The 19,749-nt window shown below is 42.5% G+C and overlaps 1 protein-coding gene across 1 annotated transcript in view; it reads left to right on the forward strand.

The window, feature by feature from the left end:
* The window catches only part of KLHL29 (kelch like family member 29), a 253,352-nt gene that overhangs the window by 185,016 nt on the left and 48,587 nt on the right, over positions 1-19,749 (forward strand). The window contains exons 5-6 of the mRNA XM_075708170.1: positions 10,350-10,549; positions 17,010-17,269. Of these exons, the coding sequence (XP_075564285.1) occupies positions 10,350-10,549; positions 17,010-17,269 (460 nt within the window). The remainder of the gene's footprint in view (positions 1-10,349; positions 10,550-17,009; positions 17,270-19,749) is intronic.

Consider the following 19,749-nt stretch of genomic DNA (forward strand, 5'->3'; position numbering starts at 1 on the left):
TGTCCTACAAGCTTTATCTTTTCAAGATTTGATTTTAATGATGCTTCCTAATCTTGAAGTCATCCTGGCTGCCTAATTTCACTAGCACAGAGCAGTGAGTCACATACACTGCATTTTTGATGCAGTGTAATCTGGCAATGCTATGTTCATCCTTCTTTTCCTAAGGAGCAGGGCCAGTGGCTTCATGGCTAGATTGCTTTTCCACGATACCTTGCCTCTTTCTGCAGGTGTTCAGATTTTTTCCCCCCCCTAAAATAAGGTTGTATATACTCTCTTAGGGCTTGAAGGCAGGGCAGGAAGGTGGGAGAAGTAAAGCATTTAGGGTGAGAGGACCAAATTCCTTTTGCTTTACACCTACACTGAAGCCAGAGATGTCATTCTACATTTTACACCATTGTGTGGAAAGGCAGCATTTGGATGCAAGACAGAGAAACCTGCCACTATCCATCTGAAACACTCTGACAAAACTGCAAAAGCATTTAGGTGTCTGGAAAACAGACTGTCTGGTTTGTGTTTACGTTGTAAAAAGCCCAAAATGAGAAATAGCAGATGAAAGAAAAATCTTCTCTTAGTGACCCCTTCGTGTTTTCCTGCTTATTAAGAACCTTGCTTTTAACTCCGGGAGAGGAGCAGGCAGCATTTCTACATCTGCATGCTTCGGCTCCATTGTAGAACAGAATGAATGTGGAAACAAATTATAACATTCTTTGAAAACAGAGAAATAAGGAGTTAAAAATACGCTGTTTGTTTCAGGTGCCAGGAGAGGTACATTGTGCCTAGACAGACAGCGCCAGTGGTTTCTGTTAAACCATTTAAAGGAGTCCGTGAGAATGGGAGGTTGCATGGGAGTATAAAATATTCTTCACCCTTTACTGCCAGGGTGCAGGTGTAAATTACGCTGTGGGCAACATTTTTCTCTTAAACGAGGGACTGATAATTGCTGTGTGTTGGGCGCAAAATCCTGGCACAGGAAACAGCTTTCTGCTTTCGGTGGCCCCTTTCCATGAGCGCGCTTCGCTTGCTCTGCCCGGCCGAGCAGCCGCACTCCCGCCTGCCTGTTGGAGCTGCCTGCTGGGTTTCAAATTTTGCAGCTGCCAGGCCTTGGAAAACATGTTTTCATCAAGCAAAAATGTATGGTCTTCTACATCAATGAATTGCAGCTTAGAAATATTCAGTGGTGTTGCTGGGGTGCCAGGCTAAGGAACTGCCACAAAACCCGTAGCAGGCGTCGCAGCCTGACTATTTCCAGCCTGGCGAGCCTGGCCATGGATTAGGAGGGTGAGTGGCTTGGCCTGGATGCTGCTCTGAAAGGAGGGAAAGATTGATGTGCCCTGCTCCGAAGAGAAACCATGGCAAGGAGGACAGAAGGACTCCTTTTCAAGCCTCGAGGTGCAGCGCAGAAATTAAGCTTCTGCCTCGTAATGGCTGCAGCTTGCAGAGGCACCGAGCAGAATCAGTTAACCTCTCGCTCCTCTCCCTCATTGACAGCATCTCTATTTACTGCAGTTTGGGCTTCTCGCTCACATAATTTCTAGACACAACTACAAATCCTGCAAATCTTATCCAAGGAATGACAGACTAATCACCTCTCTTGCTCTAGCTAGACCTATCTGCAAGCCACGCAGCTGTCATACAACCACTCATAAGATGCCGGTGCGGGTGACCTACCTGTATTTACTTACATCTCACAGCCCTGTCTAGCCTTGACTGTGTTGAAATTTAGGGGTGAAAGGGAACAGTTATCTAACGAGGTGCAGTTCAAGCTAAATGGATCAAAGACAACGATAAAACCTTCCACGGCATAGAAACTGGAGCCGGGTTCTTGAAAGCTGTCGGTTTTGGGCCACTTCCAAAAGCCAGTCTTGCCCTAAAACGAGGGTAATTAAATCTCCGACTCCAGCGTGCTTGAAGGTAGCTCCAGGGATCAGCAGTTCACTTCCTTTCATTTAAATCATCAAGGATTAGCCACTGCTGGATTGGGATAATGAATTTGAATTAATATGACCAGGTTATGATCATATCAGATCACGATCCCCCCTTTTCGCTTGCATGGCGCTAAGCTTCCATGACGGAAACACTCTGAGCAGTTCGGCGGGGTGGTGTGGGCAGGGACTGATGGGGTGAGAAGAGCTACCTGCCCTTTCCCGCATATACTGTGGCCATGGGTGATGCCATGTATTACCTTGCACTGATGTCCAGAGCACAGGCTGGCTCTACGTATACCGTAGAAAAGCACTAGCAACACCCTGTAGCTGAGTGAGACGGAACCAGTGCCTGACAGAATTAATTCTAATTACTGAAATGCTGATTGGGATCTTTGGGCACTACCATATTCATAGTAGTAGTAATAAATAATAATTGTGGTTATCATTATTTTATTATTGTTTTCCCTCTAGACATTGCAATGATGAGAAAGAGCCTTGGATAGACTTACCTAGATAATTACTTGTATAAATTTCACCACATTCCTAAGAAACAGATTTATTAGCTGCATAATGCCAGCTCTCTGCTAAGCTGGTTTTTGATGGTGTAATAAATATCATTAAAACAAATCAGATAGGAGTTGGTTAAGGGGGTGAGCTTAAGTTTGATGAGAATAAATGTTTTATTCTGTCATTTTGTTTTAATCTTCTTTCCCATATAATCCACCAAAACCTGCTTGCATCTTTTATTTACCTTTAACAAATCATATCTCTCACCCCAGGCTATTTTGCCACATATTTGCTGAATTAGGCTGCCAGAGATAGGCGCAAACAAGTTAGATCCCATGCTCTTAATAAGGCGGCCCAGTTTTTTTACTTCTCCACTAGTACCTTGTGAGATTCAGTTAATTCTCAGTCCCTAGCAAAAGTCTAGGTCATGAAATGCTCTTCTTCCGAGGGCACTCGCTATTCACTTCTTCATTCACTTGCTAGTCGTTTAAGCCAGCATCTTCAAACTCGTCATCTTCTTTCTTAAATCTCAGCAGGGAGGCAGATTTGTGCCTCCGCCTGTGATCTCCGACACTATAGCGTTACAGGCTGCCGTTGATTCCGCGCCTTTAGAAACAGTCTTGACCGAGCAATTAGATTGTGTTCCGTTGGTGAATAGCATTAAGGGTATATAGGAGTCGTGGTTCTTTTGTTTGTTTTATTTTATTCTGGCCATGTTGTCCGTGAACAAAAGCATTTGCTGTTAATCCCGTTGCTCGTCTTGGTTTGTAATGATCATTTCTGTGATGGTGAATTAGCAGGAGCTGCTAGTGCATGCCCGAGCTCACAGCCATTAATTTTCCTGATTTTCTTCTGATAGAGCAGGTGCAAACTGGCAGCGTTTGACCCTAATAAGTTGCACTAGGCTTGCCAAATTTTGTTTGCCTGGAACAAGGAACGTTATTTGTATCAACATCCTGGTAAAAAGTGAGCAAATGGATTTGTTGGTCAGGTAAATTTTCATGACAAATTTGCAAGCCTGTGTTTAAACAATGTAATTTATTTAATCTTGTGATTTTACTAGTTCTTTATCGTAATCATACAATAGCACCATTACGGTATATGTTTTTGTCTCTCATGAGACAGATGGGTAGTGGCTGAGGCTCAAAGATAATATTTATCTACAAGATAGTATAACGAAGGCAGAGGTTTGAAAGTTAATACATTTTGAGCTGATAAAATAATTCCAAAGGAGAAGCAGTGCTAGGGTGTAATTTATTTTTTTTAAAAATCCTATTTAATAGAACATTCAGTGCCTTATGACATACATATTGCAATGATGTTGCTCTATAAATGTCCCTTCCTGTCATCATTTACATGATTGATTACCTTGCAGCTGCATAAACTTGAATAACTCAGTAAATAACCTGTTACCTCCGTATGCACATGCATCTTGGTGCGTGTGTCGTGGAAATGTATGTTGGTATGTTTGGGCATCTATGCTTTTGTATCTCATGAGCGTGTAATTATGATAAATCAAGCTCTTTGGTATGAAATACACCTTTCCATGTAGAGTGTCGTGTCTGTTCTGTTCATAGCTGAAGGTTGGCTATACTATAACTAAATTTCTTTGTTGCTTCTCCCAAGATAAATAGACATGTGGGTTTTGAACCATTAATAACTCTGAAGATGATGAAAAGTCAAATAGCGGACAGTTAAGATGCAGCAACATTGCACTCTTCTTTGGCTGGAGTTTCAATGCTTTAAGGATTATGTTCCACAGCAAACAAGATGTTCAGTCTAAATTGTATAGACTTGCACAGGAGTTTTTAATGAGCGCATGGCTGACAGACTCAAGCCTCATGAGAAGCTGCCTATCCCAGTCTGGAGTCCTTTCCTTGGTAATCAAAATAATTTGACAGACATAAAAAGAAGTGGTTTATCTTCATTTAAGTGCTTCATCTTACATAAAAATCTTGGGTTTCCTGTTTTTTGGATACCAAAACACTGTCCAGGGAAAGAAACAATTTAATTTCTTTTTTTTTTTTTTTTTTGGTCCTGTCTATCTTGGTAGCAAACATTTTGCTCCAGTGGAATGGGAAGACAATTAATGTAGGGTAAACATTTATGTTCCTATATGAAAGCAAGCCAGAAAGATCAGCACGTCGAGCTGATGGGGCAGATTGGGGGAGAGCACGAGGTGAAGAGGCCAGCAGGCAGCTGGCCGGTGGGACAGGCCGTTGCTTTGGCCCACGCAGGGAGGGACCAGCCCCAAAATATGGGCTTCAGATGCCTCCGTCAAGGGTGGAGCCGGAGCTGCCACCTGTGTGCGGGCAGAGCCGTAGCCTCCTGTTAGCTCAAACGTGCTTTCAGTGGAGGATATTTCTGCATTGTAGGAGATCCTGAGCAATAGAGAGTCAAAGGCAGGAATTTTTTTTTATTACGCTACCAGAATCAGTCTGATTTCCTATTTTTTAAAAATTAATTCTGAGTGTAATATGAGCAAAATTGAGGCTGTATTATGGAGCTGGCTCTGTGCCTCTGTCTCCCGTTGGGAGAAGCAGGTAATGGCCGTAGGCTCTCTGTTCACAAGCAGAAGTGATGGACCTTGGAGAGGCAGAAAGAAAAAGATGCATGCCGAGTCCCACATGTCCAGGAAAAGATCACAAATGATAATTCTGAATGTGTCTTTATTTTAAAAGATAATCATTTATTTCAGTGCCTTTTTGGAGCGCAAAGCTTAAATATACGTCATACCTTTGAGTCTATGGCACAGTGAGTCATATGGCTTCGAATGTAAATAGGTGTCACAAACTCTGTCAGTCCTCCTGTTCCCAACCAGGCAGCCTGGGAGGAAGCTGAACCAACTGTTCCTAGGCAGTAATGTACATTTACATAAAATGTTTCACATTTTTCGTGTTTATTCTGTGCAGATGGCTCCATTTTGAACATCCAGAATTTGTTTTGACTTTGTGACTATAGCTTGTAAACAGAGAGTTGGCTGGCATCTGTACTGGGTATAGGTAGCTTTTCGTATTTGATCTAAAATTGAGTGAGGCTGTAGCCAAACCATTAGTCAGTCAAAATAATGTTGCAAGCTGGTTAAAGGCAGCATATCCAAACCATGAGGGAAGCCTGAATTAGAGGCGGTAGCGCTGTCCATAAATTGACAAATTGATGCGCTAGCGGTGTTTCACTTACACAGCTACTTTAGCCAGACTCTAAATGTGGCTTTGCAAATCAAGGCATCTCACCATTAAATGTTTTGAACTGAATCTCACAGAAGCTCTCTTAAGTGAACGTGTTGATACAAATAATACAGGGAAAATGGATAGATACACATATAACTCAAGATAGAGAAAACTCGGTTGCATCACTAGGAAGCATGAAAACACTAGTGCTGATTCTTGTCTGTGTGTATTACATGTATGGAAATGATTTTCAAGGACAAATGAATACCAAAAATGTAAGGTTCTTTACTTTTTCTTTTGTCAGATCCACTCCTAATCTTGCAGGTGAGGTTTTAGGGCTATTTTTCCTGCTCTCAGTATTTAAATGCTTTAGCTCTTTTCTAGATATTAGTTAACAGAAAGGGACACCGAGTTTGATTTGTTATTTGAGAGTGTAGGCGAGCCATCTTTTGCTTTAAAAGGTTCCCCATGCCTTTGTCTTCTCTAGTTTAAGTAATTCAGTTGAAGGATTAGCCAGAGTATGTTCAAAGGCCTTGGCTTTATTTTGTTAGACCTAATTGTTCCAGACAATACAAAATATTTTTCGGTAACTCCCCTCCCCTGTTCAGAGGGTATCTGTGCTTCCTGCTTCTCGGCAGGTTCAGTTCTGCGTGCACATTGCTCAGGTCTATCACTTGCTGGAGAAATACATGATTTGTAAATCTGAAAGAATTCCCCAACAGGTACCATAAAACTAAGCTGTTAAAGAGCTGTTGGAGCTTGTTTAAATGTAGACCTAAACAAACCTCTTTGCTGTTTAGCTCAAGATAAATATTTTTAAAAGTCCTGTTCTAAATCACTTACTAATTTTAATGAGTTTATATATCAGCCTTTGCCAGATTTTTACTGCAGCTATTCTCCAAGATTACAGCCATGATAAAGTAAGGACTAAAATTGTTTATTATATATTATTCTTCAGAAGCAAAACTTTTTTCCCCCCAGAGGCTGTTGGGAGAGCTATTGATTTTCTGCCACCATGTGAAATGTGTGACCTTTATAATATGAGCAATGATTACAAGGCCAATAAAATGACATCATTCTGTTTAAACTTTAGAGTTCACAGGGCAAATAGCAGAATGTGCCACATTTAATGATGTCCATGGACAATAAGTGTACATTGCCTGGCTCCAAGCGAGACTGAACCACGCAGCAGGCAGGCGCTCCATTCCCCAAATACCCCGTGTTTGTGCCAGGAGCGGGGGAACAGGAGTGCGTGGAACAGGCAGAGCTGTATCTTTTCCCAGCTCTTCAGGCAAGAAGTCACTGCTTTTCTGAGAGCAGACTTTTCTAAACGTTTGCATCAACCAATGCCACTGACAAAACTCCTCCTGATGTGACACAGGATGAGCTATTTGGGGCAGAGCTGTATACATTTGTACAGATTTTCCCCAATCCACTGCATATGCATTTACAAGGCTAAATTCTGTTCTTGTAGTACTGCTTTAGCCCCTTCATTGCAGTTCCTCTAGAGTAGCTGAGAGAAGGCTCCATCCCAAATATATGAAGTATAACCCCACAGAGCATACTGATATTTTAATACATGTGAAAACAAGGAACACAGAAAGCTTTAGTCAGGCTTGGAGGGGGTTGCCACAACCTGATTCACTGAAATAATTTCAGAGAAGAAATTTACGGAAATTTATCTCTGCATTTCCCACTTCAGTCACATCAGTCTGTGTCCCCACATTATTTTCTTCCAGTCCTTCAAAAACTCATTTTTGATCCATTAGGACCTGCTTCAGCCAATTCCCCATCCAGTCTCCAGCCCGTACCAAGCCAGATCCCCAGCATGGAAACCGGGGGAGCTGTGATTTGCCTTTGGCTCAGTATTTGGTCCAGCTAAACATGAAGCCGAAGCGCTCGTTGCTTAGAAAGCACAAGCAAAGCAGCACAACACATTCAAGGCATCGCAGAGGAAGGAATAGGGATAATTTTCTTTCCCATTTCTGGCTCATTGTGTAATATCAATAATCTCTGTAGCTTTGTATTATATTTGCTGTAAGTGGCTCCAGTGATTGATTAAACACCTTAGCTTTTCTTCGGCGTTTAATCAATTGCAGCAGCAGTTTATTGCTAGGTGTATTACAAAGTAAAAGAGATTATTACTTAATTATTCTGAAAAATAGCAGCTTGCAGTTGTTGCTAACATGGGTATGTGTCTACGCTGACATTGGTGTCACGTCACCCTTTCCTTTGTGCCTCCTCATCTCTGCGATGGGAGAGAGCACGCGATTCCTGCCAGGTCTCGCGCAGTCAATCCCTCAGCCATCGCCAGTGCAGTGCAATTAGTGGCGTTAAGTAAGTAATTGCTTATGGTGGGGCTTCCCACAGTGCACAGAGCCTGATTCTGTCGCTTGCTGGGCACCTCCAAATCTCACTTAAATTTTAGGCGTTGTGCTTATTAACCAGCCCACATGAATATGAACTCACTGTCAGGCACAAACCGCTTCTGGAAACAATTCAGCAAGAATTACATCGGTACCGGGAGGCATTTTGATAGCCCAGGGTGCAGCACCGGCTGTGTGCACGACTGGAGATAAATCAGATATGGGGGATGTTATTGGTATGTGAGTGTGAGAAAGAAAAAAAAAAAACATTTTGTGACATCCTCCTGAGGATCTAGGAAATGGCAACTGTTCTGTTTTGACACCTGAGGTTTGCTGCCTTGAGTGCAAAATTGAATCCATATGCAAGAGTTCAGAAAGAATATTGTGGTGTGATAAAGCATAAGGATTCAGGGTCGTGTACACATCTGTGCATGTAGGGGTACCACGGGTATCGTGATCAGTACGTATTCTTATCCATCTGCTTGTGGAATAGGATCTAGCCCACCTGTGTTCCCATGCAAAGGGATAGTCCAGTATTTTGAATAAAAAAATGGGGCTCAGTTTCTTGCTTTGCCCCTGACTTTCTCTATGATCATAGGCAGGGATATTTGTCTCCTTGTGCCTCAGTTTCCTTTTGTGAATGGGAGTAACTATTGTTCACTCCCTTAGAGGAGCATATGAAATGAAGGACTGCTAGCTGCTCCTCCACTGTGATAATGGACACTATCTAAATACTTTCAGTAGAAAAACGAAACTTCTTCAAAGCTTTGATTCTGCAAAGATTTATACAAATTAAAGCTGTGCCCTTGACTTGAACAGGGCTAGTCACTGGAAGACCAGTGACGAAGCATCCAGTGCAAATTTTAAGCATTTCCCCGAATGATTTTAGGGGTTATTGGGGTGGGTGGGGTGGGGTGTCATGTTGTTTCATGAGGGAACAAAATTGAGCCTCTTATGTTGTTTACTTTTCCTCCGTTATGGAGGTAGAGGTCTGACCATCACCTTTCTAGGCAACTTTGTGAATCCAAGAGGTTGGTAGTGCTCTTGCTCATGCTTAACGCTGGCGTTGCCTGTGAATAGTGATGCTTTGGCCAGTCTGTATAAGTCACGCAGCATCGTATGCCGGTTTTGTGTCAATCGTGCAATGGCTTTTGCAAGTACTCTAGCAGAATTGCAGCGAGCAGACGTTGACTGTCCAGTGACTAGGAGAAGTTCATGTTTCTTTGAGAAGGTGTTGGATGGTCCTAACCATTAAAAGAGTTTATTTTCTTACTCCAACAGATTTCCCCTCCCCTCCTTGATGTTACCAAATTTATTATCACTTTTGTCTTTCAGGTGTAACCTGTCTTTAGAGTTGCAGACACATCAGCCAACCATGCATTAAGAACTGGGCCCTTACTTTAATTCAGTATAATTTTCTTTTTGTCCAATAATTTCACAAGCACTAATCCACACTTCAAATGCAGGAGATACTTTGATCCCCAAATTGTTCAGCACTTCATGCAGGAAAAACCGTAGGCCACAGTCATGAAACTCCTAGAGGATGGCTGCTGGCTTCCTGTGGCAGAGCTGGTTGTTGTTTTCCCCCCTCTCCCTTCTTTGCTCTAACCATTTTGTCTGTCTATCTTGTCTTGTATTCAGTTTTCAAAGCAATTGCCATGAAGGGCTTCCTTTTTTTAGTGCCTAAAAGGGAACAATAGATTTTTAGAATAAGCACGCATATATATATATATATAAATAAAAAATAATATTACCATCTGTATATGCATAGCATATCTATCATATCTATACTTTAATATAACACACTGAGAAGTTCAAGCTAAACAGAAATTAATATTTATTATTGTTATTTTTTATGAAAAGGTCTTTAAATGTATCCTTAAATGCACATGACATTTAAAATTATTCCAGTGCTGGATTCCTGAAAAAGTAGATGACCTTTTCTCTTGAAATTGGAGAGTGTTTCTTCCTTAACAGTTATATTATGCGTGGAAGATGAGATGTTAACCAAGACGTTAAAATGTATTGTTTCCCTTTGAAAGCTAATCCTGTTCCTCATTTTCATTAATGTTGGCTCATTCGTTTTTCTTTTTCTTTCTTTCTTTTCCTTTCCTTTTCTTTTGCAACTGTTTTTGCATGAAAATGCAGAGTAGCAATAAACCAGAATTTTCGTAAGACTTGCTTTAAGACTCTTCTCTTTCAGATGCAGTTAAAGTTTTTAAGTTCAGTTATTTTAAAATTCATATTCTTCAGTTCCATAAACAAAAAAAATGGAGAAATATAATGAGGTGCAAAGCGATTTTCTAGCCCTCACTAATCAATATATGCCAACAAAATGGGGATGGTGTAATGTCCATAATTTAATTGTCTGCTGTTGCCAGGTCACCACGAGACAGTAGCAGAAGTGGGGAGAAGCTGGAATTGGCCATGTCCAACCTCACTGCGGATGTCCTGGAATTACTCCTGGAGTTTGTTTATACAGGTTCTTTGATCATAGATTCAGCCAATGCAAAAACCCTACTGGAAGCTGCCAGCAAGTTCCAGTTTCATACTTTCTGTAAAGTCTGCGTTTCATTTCTAGGTAAGAATCACTCCATCTAGTGAGGTTTTAAGGTTTGTAAGCCTTTCTTCTAACAGCTCTTAAAAAATGATTAGGAAACCCAAGATAATAAAATAAAATTTAAAAAACCCACATTATTTATTTGGGTTGAGTTTTGAATTTAAAATGCTGACACAGGGCCAGTGGAAAATGACCTAGAGAAGTGCAGCCTGTTGTTTGAATGGCAACTGCTTTTGCATCTTGGATAGACTTTTTTGTTGAATCTTCTTGGTATCATGGTGATATTTTGTTTCCTAGAGGTTGATCTGTGCAGAGATACCAGGCTGTAATGCACAGGTTGCTTTTAACTGTGACAGCAAATGTTGGGTACTACACCAGGCCAGCTTGGTCAAGCACTGAAACGGTTGGAGGTGGGCTCTCACAGAGGAGACAGGATCTGCAATTTTCTTGCTTCCGTGAGAAAGTGCTTCACATGTCCAGTGTTCTTGTAAACAAGATCTGGTTGAACTACTCCAGACTCAATGTTCACAGAGTTTGTTCTTTCATACAGAGTTACGGTCTGATGGATATGTGTCATCACAAATGGTGGATGGGAAGGAAAGGTTGCCCTCCCTTGGTAACTGGTGTGCCCTGCATGCACGGGGAGTGTGTGCCCCAGCGAGGGTGTACAGATCAACATCATCACCAGTGCCTCTGTCCATCCTCTCATGGCCACATGAGAAGCCTGTTCCTTCTTGTCTGGAGCACCATGTCATCCTGCTCCTTGCATTTTCTGTGTATTTTTCTACATAGACTATTTCAAAACAGTCCAAGGTGACCATCTCAGTTAACTAAGCTTTACTCGTCTGAACTGGAACCATCCAGCCCCATTTCTGTCATGGCAGAAGAGGAGCCAGAACTGGAGCTCAAATAAAACACATGTTGGTTCAAATTCCTATCTGTATCACATGCCACTCCTTCGCTAACATGGCTATAATATCAGTTAATGAGACAGCAATAGTTTACAACTTCTTAAGACAAACTTACTAATACAAAAAGTGTGAGCTTGGTCTTATATGACTTTCTTCCCATGTCCAAGTTCCAAATACCTTTTTTGGACATCTGATTTCTATTCAGTCTCCCTCAACTTGGTATAGGAGATATCGTTCTCTCTGCACCCCAAATATATCTTCAACCCACATGAACTATAGATTCTTCTTGGGCAGTTCTCATTTAAAATTGACATCTAGAATTACAGAGTGTGGAAGATGAGAGTTTAGAAAATATTGCACGCATTAAAAAAAAACCAAACCACAAACTCAAATGAGTCCAGTTTACTGCTGTGTTAATTTGCACTCCTAAGCTGACCTGCTGGTAAGATGAGTAGTGTGACTAGGCTGGTACAATGCAGGCATCAGTAACAAATCTGTGGTATTGTATTCTTCTCTTCTTTCCAGCTTTTTATATGTCACTTGTTTAAAAGACTGTTCTCAAATGGGTGGGTAATGGGAAAATGAAATCTATGCTTTGCAATCCCACTGTGTTGGTTGTGCAACTTGAGCGAGGGCTCTGGCTCCGGCATTGCTTTCCCCCAGCTTCCCTTCACCACCTTTTAAAGTGATTAGATCTTACGGCCTTTCCAGGAACGGATATGCTTAAGTTGTGCTATCTCTAAAGATTCAGCCACAAAACCAAAATACATTTATTTCACTAAATCAATGTGAGATTTCTCTTTTCCGATAGTTAATATTTGAATTCAGTGAACCATGTTATGGTATGAAATAGTAGAGTTGGTTATAAGTTCAGTGATATATGGGGAGTCACTGGAATTCTGTATTCTCATTTGGAGAATTCATGGAGTGTAATTGCTTATTTTTATTTATAGCTGTGACTGGATTGCTCTACAGAGATAGTAGAGCATTTGCCATCTAAAAAGTTCAGGGAGAGGCATTTTGTCTTCTCTGTGGCTGTGTTTTTTCTTTTCATCCCAGCCATCTCTGCTCCCCACAAAGCAAAAATATGGTAAAAATCAGGTTTTTTTCCAGGGTTTCTGGAGGATTCACCAGTATAAACAATGATCCTTTCTCATCAGTGCCCATGTCTACATAGTGAAAGAAGTAGAGGGAAGTCCAAAGAGGCCCAAAGAGGTAAAAGCCCCAAATTAATAGGTCTGTTCAGCATAGCACAGCAGCATCTCAGAGGAAATTCAGGTCATCCTTTTTTCATCTGTGAAGCTCCAGCAGGGTCCTAACTGGTTGATGTCCAGGCAGCTCTTGTGTCTCTGTCCTGGGCCTCTCAGCAGCGTTGGGCAGAGGCACCCCAACTCTGCTTGCACTTTCTGGTGGAAACGTGCTGCAAATGTGTCAGGAAAATTGTTTCATTTCAATGGGAGATTTCTTAAGCAGCTTCACTGGGCTAATTATAGCCGCGTTCTCTCTCTCCCCCACATGCTGTCTCCTCTGCTTTTGTCTAGACCATGAGAAACGACAACAGTTTTGTGCCGACTGATGCAACGATGCTGACAAGTTCATGCAGGCGCCATATGATAACTGGGCAAATGTTTGCAAACCGGTCAGGACATCATAGGTATTTCCTCCATCCATATGGCTGAAGACTTGAGGTTTTTTTCTTTTTTTCTTTTTTTTTTTTTTTTATATTTGTTTTACACTATCGTCACAGTCATGGCTTAAATCGGATTTCAGGAGATTAATCAGTATCATGGTTTAGGGGTTCATGATGCAGGGACCCCCCCATCACAGGAGTGAACAAATTCCAAGCTTGTACTTCAGCCTGCTGCTGATAAAATAAAACTGTTCTTCCTTAAGTCTAAAGAAGTTGGGGGAACCTGTTAGATTCGTGGAGCAGAATAGGAAAGAGCAGGAGCTCTGAATTTTCTTAGTCTCCTGGGCAAAGGGCGCAAAGACAAAGTTTGCAAAGAGTATGAGCGGGAGCTATGAGAAAAACTGAATGACAGACCAGTGATGAGACCTGCATGAATAGGCATAAGCACCTGAGGGAAGAAGAGGCCTTTATGGTCCTTAGGAATTCAAGAGAAAGTATTGTGGGTAATTTTTTGTTCATCCAAGGTGGAGAATTTTGAGCCAGCTGGAGAAACACACTGCCCAGCATTGGAGAAACTGAAGCATCAACCATATCTGGAGATAGGAGAAATGAGGAACACTCTCACAGGGGAAGTGAAATCTTTTGGACAGTGAATGCATCTGGAAGTCTTCCACCTATCTCCCATCTTCACATGCTTTCAACATTAGTAGGAATACCTGAGGAGTAAGATCCCCATCAGAATGTACACAGAGTATGATGAGGAAATGCACGTTTATGCTAATTTTAGTGATACCCAAGTCATCATCTAGAAAGCACCTCTAAGTGAAAATACAGTACTTAATGCACACAGAGGGGGGTAACATCAACCACTGAGCTTCCATCATACTGTTAACCGCAATCTCGCTGAGTAATCCTTCCTACATACCATCTATCTCCGACTTCTATCTCAAGTCGTCCTACTCCCAGAAGTGCAGTCTTAGCAGTGTGCCTGGCTGATTATCTCCTGATGACTCTGCACAGGATCCCATTTCAAAATCACGTCTTAACACAAGTGGAGAATACCAGCTGCTGATCTGCAATATTGCAGACATACATAGAAACAAGTATGCTATCCAACACTGTCTCAAACCACTGAGAACCTGCTAGATTACATCTGATATCCTTAAAGTCCACTTATAAGTCTGTTATGAACTGTCCTTGAGCATGGGGAATAGCTTAGTAGTCATCAGTCATGTTCTGAATGGACTCAAGGTGAAACTCCACAAAAATGTGTTGTTACAAGTCCAGTGTCACAGTGGCAAAACCAGCAATTACTGTAAACATGTCAGCATCCAAAGGAGCGCTTGGAGCAGAACTGGTCCTTAGCTGTCTTTGTCATGTTGGCATCCAGAAGTGCCCCCGGATTGCAGTCACTTGGGATGGGCTATACTGTATAGTAGAAGCCTGTATCTAAGTAGCCATGTAGGCTCCCTTTACAGTCAGTGAAGAGTAATAGGCTAATGCACAGTTCTGCTCATCCTGAAGTCGTTATCCAAAATATTACCAGACTAATCCAAAATACTACCAGATCGCTCCTTGGAATTGTTTGTTTATGAGTGTACAGGGATACTACTGTGATTGCTCAGTTGCACCACAGACAGCTGGAGTCAGGAGGGATCAATGTCACCCCCAAATTTTGAGTCAGAGGTGAGAAATGGAGGATGTGCTTTTCTGTTCACAGGATAGAGATTTTCCATACCTCCTATAGCTGTTGCCCCAACCTCTGTCTTGCTCACCTGCAATGAATCCCTCTAGTTCACATGCCAACCCTCATCTTAAAAAGACGTCACTGCGCCCACCTTGCTGTGGTGCTCATCACATCAAAAGTGATGAAGCGCGAAGAAGAGCATCGGCAGCCTCTGCCTCCTGACCATACCACAGTCTGCATCTCCCCAGAAGCCCTCTCTAAATGGCCTTACCGTACCTGCTGAATCAGGCAGGGATAACGTCACCTGGGTCTGCCACTGAGCCGTGTGTCGGGGAAGAGGAAGGAGGGAAGCTCAAAGGGACAACATGGAGCTGCTTTGGCACCGGTGTACCAGGCTCCATCAGTCACCCAGCATTGTTAGAGGTAGAAAAACCTGTCCAGCTCAGAAGAAACCAGTTGTGACCAGTGCTTTCTCTGTCCCACACCACAGGCTCAGCTGGGGATGGTATGGGAATCTCTCCTGATAGAGGCAGACCCAGTCCCTTGAAGGCAAAGACTCATTCTTGCAAGTCTTTTCCATCATGTGCTAGTAAATGGCTGCTTAACGATTCAAACTTGGTTATTGCCTTTATTATAAATCCTGTGAGGATAAGGTGGAGCAGTGTAAGATTTGTCTTTGACTTGAGAGTTTGCCAAGTGATGATGAGAGTTTTGGGCTCTGTTAGATGATTATTTGACCCCCAGACATATGTATACATGAAACTGTGCCAACAGACAGAACCAAGGAACCTGGAAGAGGTTTGGGGGGATTTTGTTTTTTTAAAAGTAGAAATTTTGGAAGCTTTGTGCTTCATAGCTATCAGATTGCAGCCTGTCTCTGGGCAGTCTTTGAGTGACAAAATCTACTGACAGCAAACAGTGCCGCTGCTCCAGTCGGCTTGAGGAAATGGGCTCCATAGAGTCAGTACAGTCAACTGATGCAAAATCAGATAACCTAGTTTGAAGATTGGTGGATCTGAAAAAGAAAATAAAATAAAAACTCCTAATCTCATGCCAGGTTAAAAATAAAAGTAGGTCATAATCCCATTTTAATAAAAGCCACGTATAGATTTTGTGTGGGTTTTAAATCTGATGAAGGCAGAAGCTGGGTGTAGGGAAAAATCCCCGAGCATTTCCAGCAGAAGCAATCTGATGGGAGTTTTGTTTGAAGAGATGTTGGGGCTATCGCACGTTCCTGTCCAGTGCTCTGTAATAGCGCGCTAGGATATGACACTGCCCAAACGTGGTAGACTTCTCTGGCAACGCAGAAGCCTGCCACTGGTACCGATGCTTTTGTGATCTGTTGCAGTCTGTCTCTCTTGGGTTTTTTCTCTTGGTCCTATATCTTAAAAGAATATTCTGCCTATTAGTAGTGGCTTGGTTAACAAAAGCTGAGAAGAATCTGAGAGTTCCTCTTATAAATGTCTGAAATTGGTGGGTTTTTCTTCAGAATAGCTGAAAAGGAAAAAAGTACAATCAAATGTGTGGTGTAGTGCACTTTCAATGCAAAGCTACACACTGTGCTGTTAGTTCTGTTTGCTGGGTAGGAGATAATGCTGTCTTCTCTGTGCATGATTTTCTTTGAAACCCACTACACAACATTTAACAGAAGGCGTTAGTATAATCTGTGTTTTGCATAAGGGATGTCATCACATTCAGCAGCAACAAAGTTCCTTTGGAAAAAAAAAGGGGGGGGAGGATTTTTTTTTTTTTATTTGAAGTAGCTTAGTAGCTGAACAGGGCAAAAATTATCATAAAGCGATTGGAGCATCCTCAGAAATGTCCTTAGTGCTGTTTGCATTTATTCTTAAGTGTCTGCACTGGCGTTTACATCTTTGCTGTTTCTTAAAGCAACATTGTAGGCGGTAGAAATAACAGCAGGCTCTTGGCTGGGTTCCCGTCCCTTGGGGAGCCCCAGATACTAATATGTCAGTAGGTTTCCCCAGTGCCTTGTGGAGGCTTACACGAAAAGGAAACTCAGAAAGTGCATTTGTCTCCCCATCCCCAGCTCAGCTGTTAGACAGACTTTGATTTTTATACTTTAAACCCCAATCCTAAAGTAACCCAGGGTGCTGCTTTTAATGAACTCCCTGAAATTAATTAGGGTTGGAGGTCTGTCCGTGGCACATACTTTTTCATGATCTCGGTAAAAATGTGAATCTTGCTTTTAATAATTCTCATTTGCCTTTTCCTTTTTTTTTTGGCTCCTTTTAGAGAAACAGCTGACTGCTAGCAACTGCTTAGGAATATTAGCCATGGCTGAAGCCATGCAGTGCACTGAACTATACAACATGGCCAAAGCATACGCCCTGCAGATTTTCCCAGAGGTGGCAAACCAAGAAGAGATCCTTAATATCTCAAAAGACGACTTCATTTCCTACATGTCTAATGACAGCCTGAACACCAAAGCGGAGGAGCTGGTGTATGAAACAGTGATAAAGTGGATTAAGAAGGACGCTGCAATCAGAGCTCAGGTAAAAATAATCTCAGCAGCCTCACTCTGCTCCATTCCCATGAATGCCTCTCTTAAAACAGAAACTGTCCCAATGCAATTTTAAGCGTGAGGATGTGTAGGAGATGGGATGGGCAGTTCAGAAAAAAAAAAGAGAAAGGGAATGAAGGCTATGCACAAAATGTATGTAATTTCAAAATCTGATCCCCCTATCTGATCATGTAGAATCAAAGCCTCGTTTGTGACATGCATGGTACAAAGCTAAGGCCTGGAGTTGTTGGCTGCAGGCTTGGTCGGAGATAAATCGGGAAGGATTAGAGTTGTATGAGATGCTGCTTTAAGAAGGGGATGCGTATTAGTAACAGTGGGAAATGAAAATCTGTCAGAAAATCTGTATTTCTTTTGATGCCACATACTGAATGAGTGTAACTTCAGCACATAAAAAAAAAGATTCTGTATCTTTATTGGCTGCTTAGATAACCCCTTGGGTATTATATATTTATTAGAGTTAGCCTTTCCTCAACCATCTGAGCTGTGCAGTTGGCTCTTGACTCAAGAAACTAAATGCATTACTTTGCTCAGCACTGTCTCCAGATAAATGCTAGAAGCGATGACTGTTTGGAGGCTGATGATTGTCCTTGGGACCAGAAGACTTCCCTGGTGATATTTAAAAACCTACCACTTGCCTTCAGCGCAGCCTTGCAAGTCGGCTTTTGTGGGTAGTGAATTGCGGTGGTCTGAACCTGAAATCTCTCCTTTCGGAGGCCAGCTCTCCCCACAGCACCCAGAATGAGAAAGTTGTTTTCCCCCTTTCCCCTCCTTTGGAGGTCAAAGTTGGTGACCCATCCTGGCAAGGCCAACTTCTGTTGACCCCTGCTCACAGTTTTGGCTAGTTTAAGGAGGACAGTCCAGTTGCTTATGGACCAGACTGTGACTCAGGGAAACAGCTGGCCACGCGTTGTTGATGCCATCCCACATCATGAAAGGCTGTACCTTCTTGATTTAAATGGGAATTCAAGCACTTAAATGTGCACGGGGATATTAAATGCGTCATTGGATGTGATCCGGAGCAGCTGCACCTCTGGCCCTCACCTGGAAAGTGGGAGAACTAGCAATTCCTGACCTGACCGGGCTGCTGGGTGAGGATAGGGGCGTTAAGGACAATGGGATTTGCTGCCTGCGCTGCCGGCTCAGCCCCTGGCCCCTGCCAGCAGGCTGCAGCCCCCAGGGCCTTTCTCCAAATTTGTCCTGCCCCGTGTGAGCAGGTGAGGTAGCTCAGCAGGGCAGTCCCGTCCTGGGGACCCGCCGCTCTCTCTGACCCCCTCCTCCATGTGCCAGCGATGCCATTTAGTATTGCCCAATATTATTATTGCCTAAAACATCTACACAATATCATTAATTTATTGAAATGGGCCCCTTTTTGGCTCTCACTGGCCTTGAAAAACACACTGTTTTACGGAGTATTTCCCTGCTTGCTTAAATGTTGATGACGGCAGTCCGCTCTGTGCAGCTCTGAGCTCTGAACGTAGTGCAACCTCGGGGATTATTCCCAGCGGCCGGAGTACAGGAGCCCTGCGGCAGGAGCCTGTTTGCCTGGTGCAAACAGAAGGTGTCACTCACCAGGCGGTCTGGGTTACATTTTCAAAATTGCTGGTTTAAATTATTTCCTTCTGCGCCCTGCTGCGGTGATGTTACACATTTATTTTTTTAAGTGGTGGTTTTTCTGGCCCCACTCTCGCTGCTGCCACCACCGCCATCTCTTCCTCTCTTTGTTTCGTGTTGTGGTTGGGTTGGTTTTCTGGGTGTTTTTTATTTCCAAGTTGCCTTCCCCTCTGCCCTGCTTCTTCAGTGGCTTTGTAGTTTATGATGGCAGTTTTATTTGCTTCTCCAAATTTCTCTGTGGTGCTTTGGTTTCATGCATTACTTTACAAGGGCTTTTAATTTTTAATTTGTATTTATCCAGAGATGAGTGTCTTGAATAAATTAATATTAAAGATACCAAGCAGATAACTATTTTCATGCCCAAACCTACCACTAAACTAGTTTCTTTGGATTGTAGCTCTCACATTTTTGTACCCTGTACACTGTTTGATCTATTATAAAGCTCTTAGTTAAATAGGTACTTATTTTCTAAAAGTAGGAACTCATACTTACCATGAAAAGTACCATCTTTACAATAATGACTTCTGCATTTTCAGAGCCCAGGAACAAAATAGTTCTGACGGTGGATAGGAAGGAAGATAGACCTAAATAATCTTATTTCTGATAAAGATGATGAGTGAAAATTTGTGCTCGGTGTGCAGCAAGGCCCACCATGCCGGGAAGTGCCCACGCTCCCATGAGGTGCACAGGCTGCTCAGAGCTTTGCAGAACTGGGCGACCACGGCAATAGCAAACGCCGGGTGGACCTTCTTGCAGGAGCTGTGCATGGATATTTTGACTTTATTCACGGTTTCATGAGGCGGATTCACTCAGCTCTTTTGAGACTCTGTGGGGTGGGGA

Source organism: Pelecanus crispus, chromosome 3, assembly GCF_030463565.1.
Source record: "Pelecanus crispus isolate bPelCri1 chromosome 3, bPelCri1.pri, whole genome shotgun sequence".
Taxonomy (NCBI): Eukaryota; Metazoa; Chordata; class Aves; order Pelecaniformes; family Pelecanidae; genus Pelecanus; species Pelecanus crispus.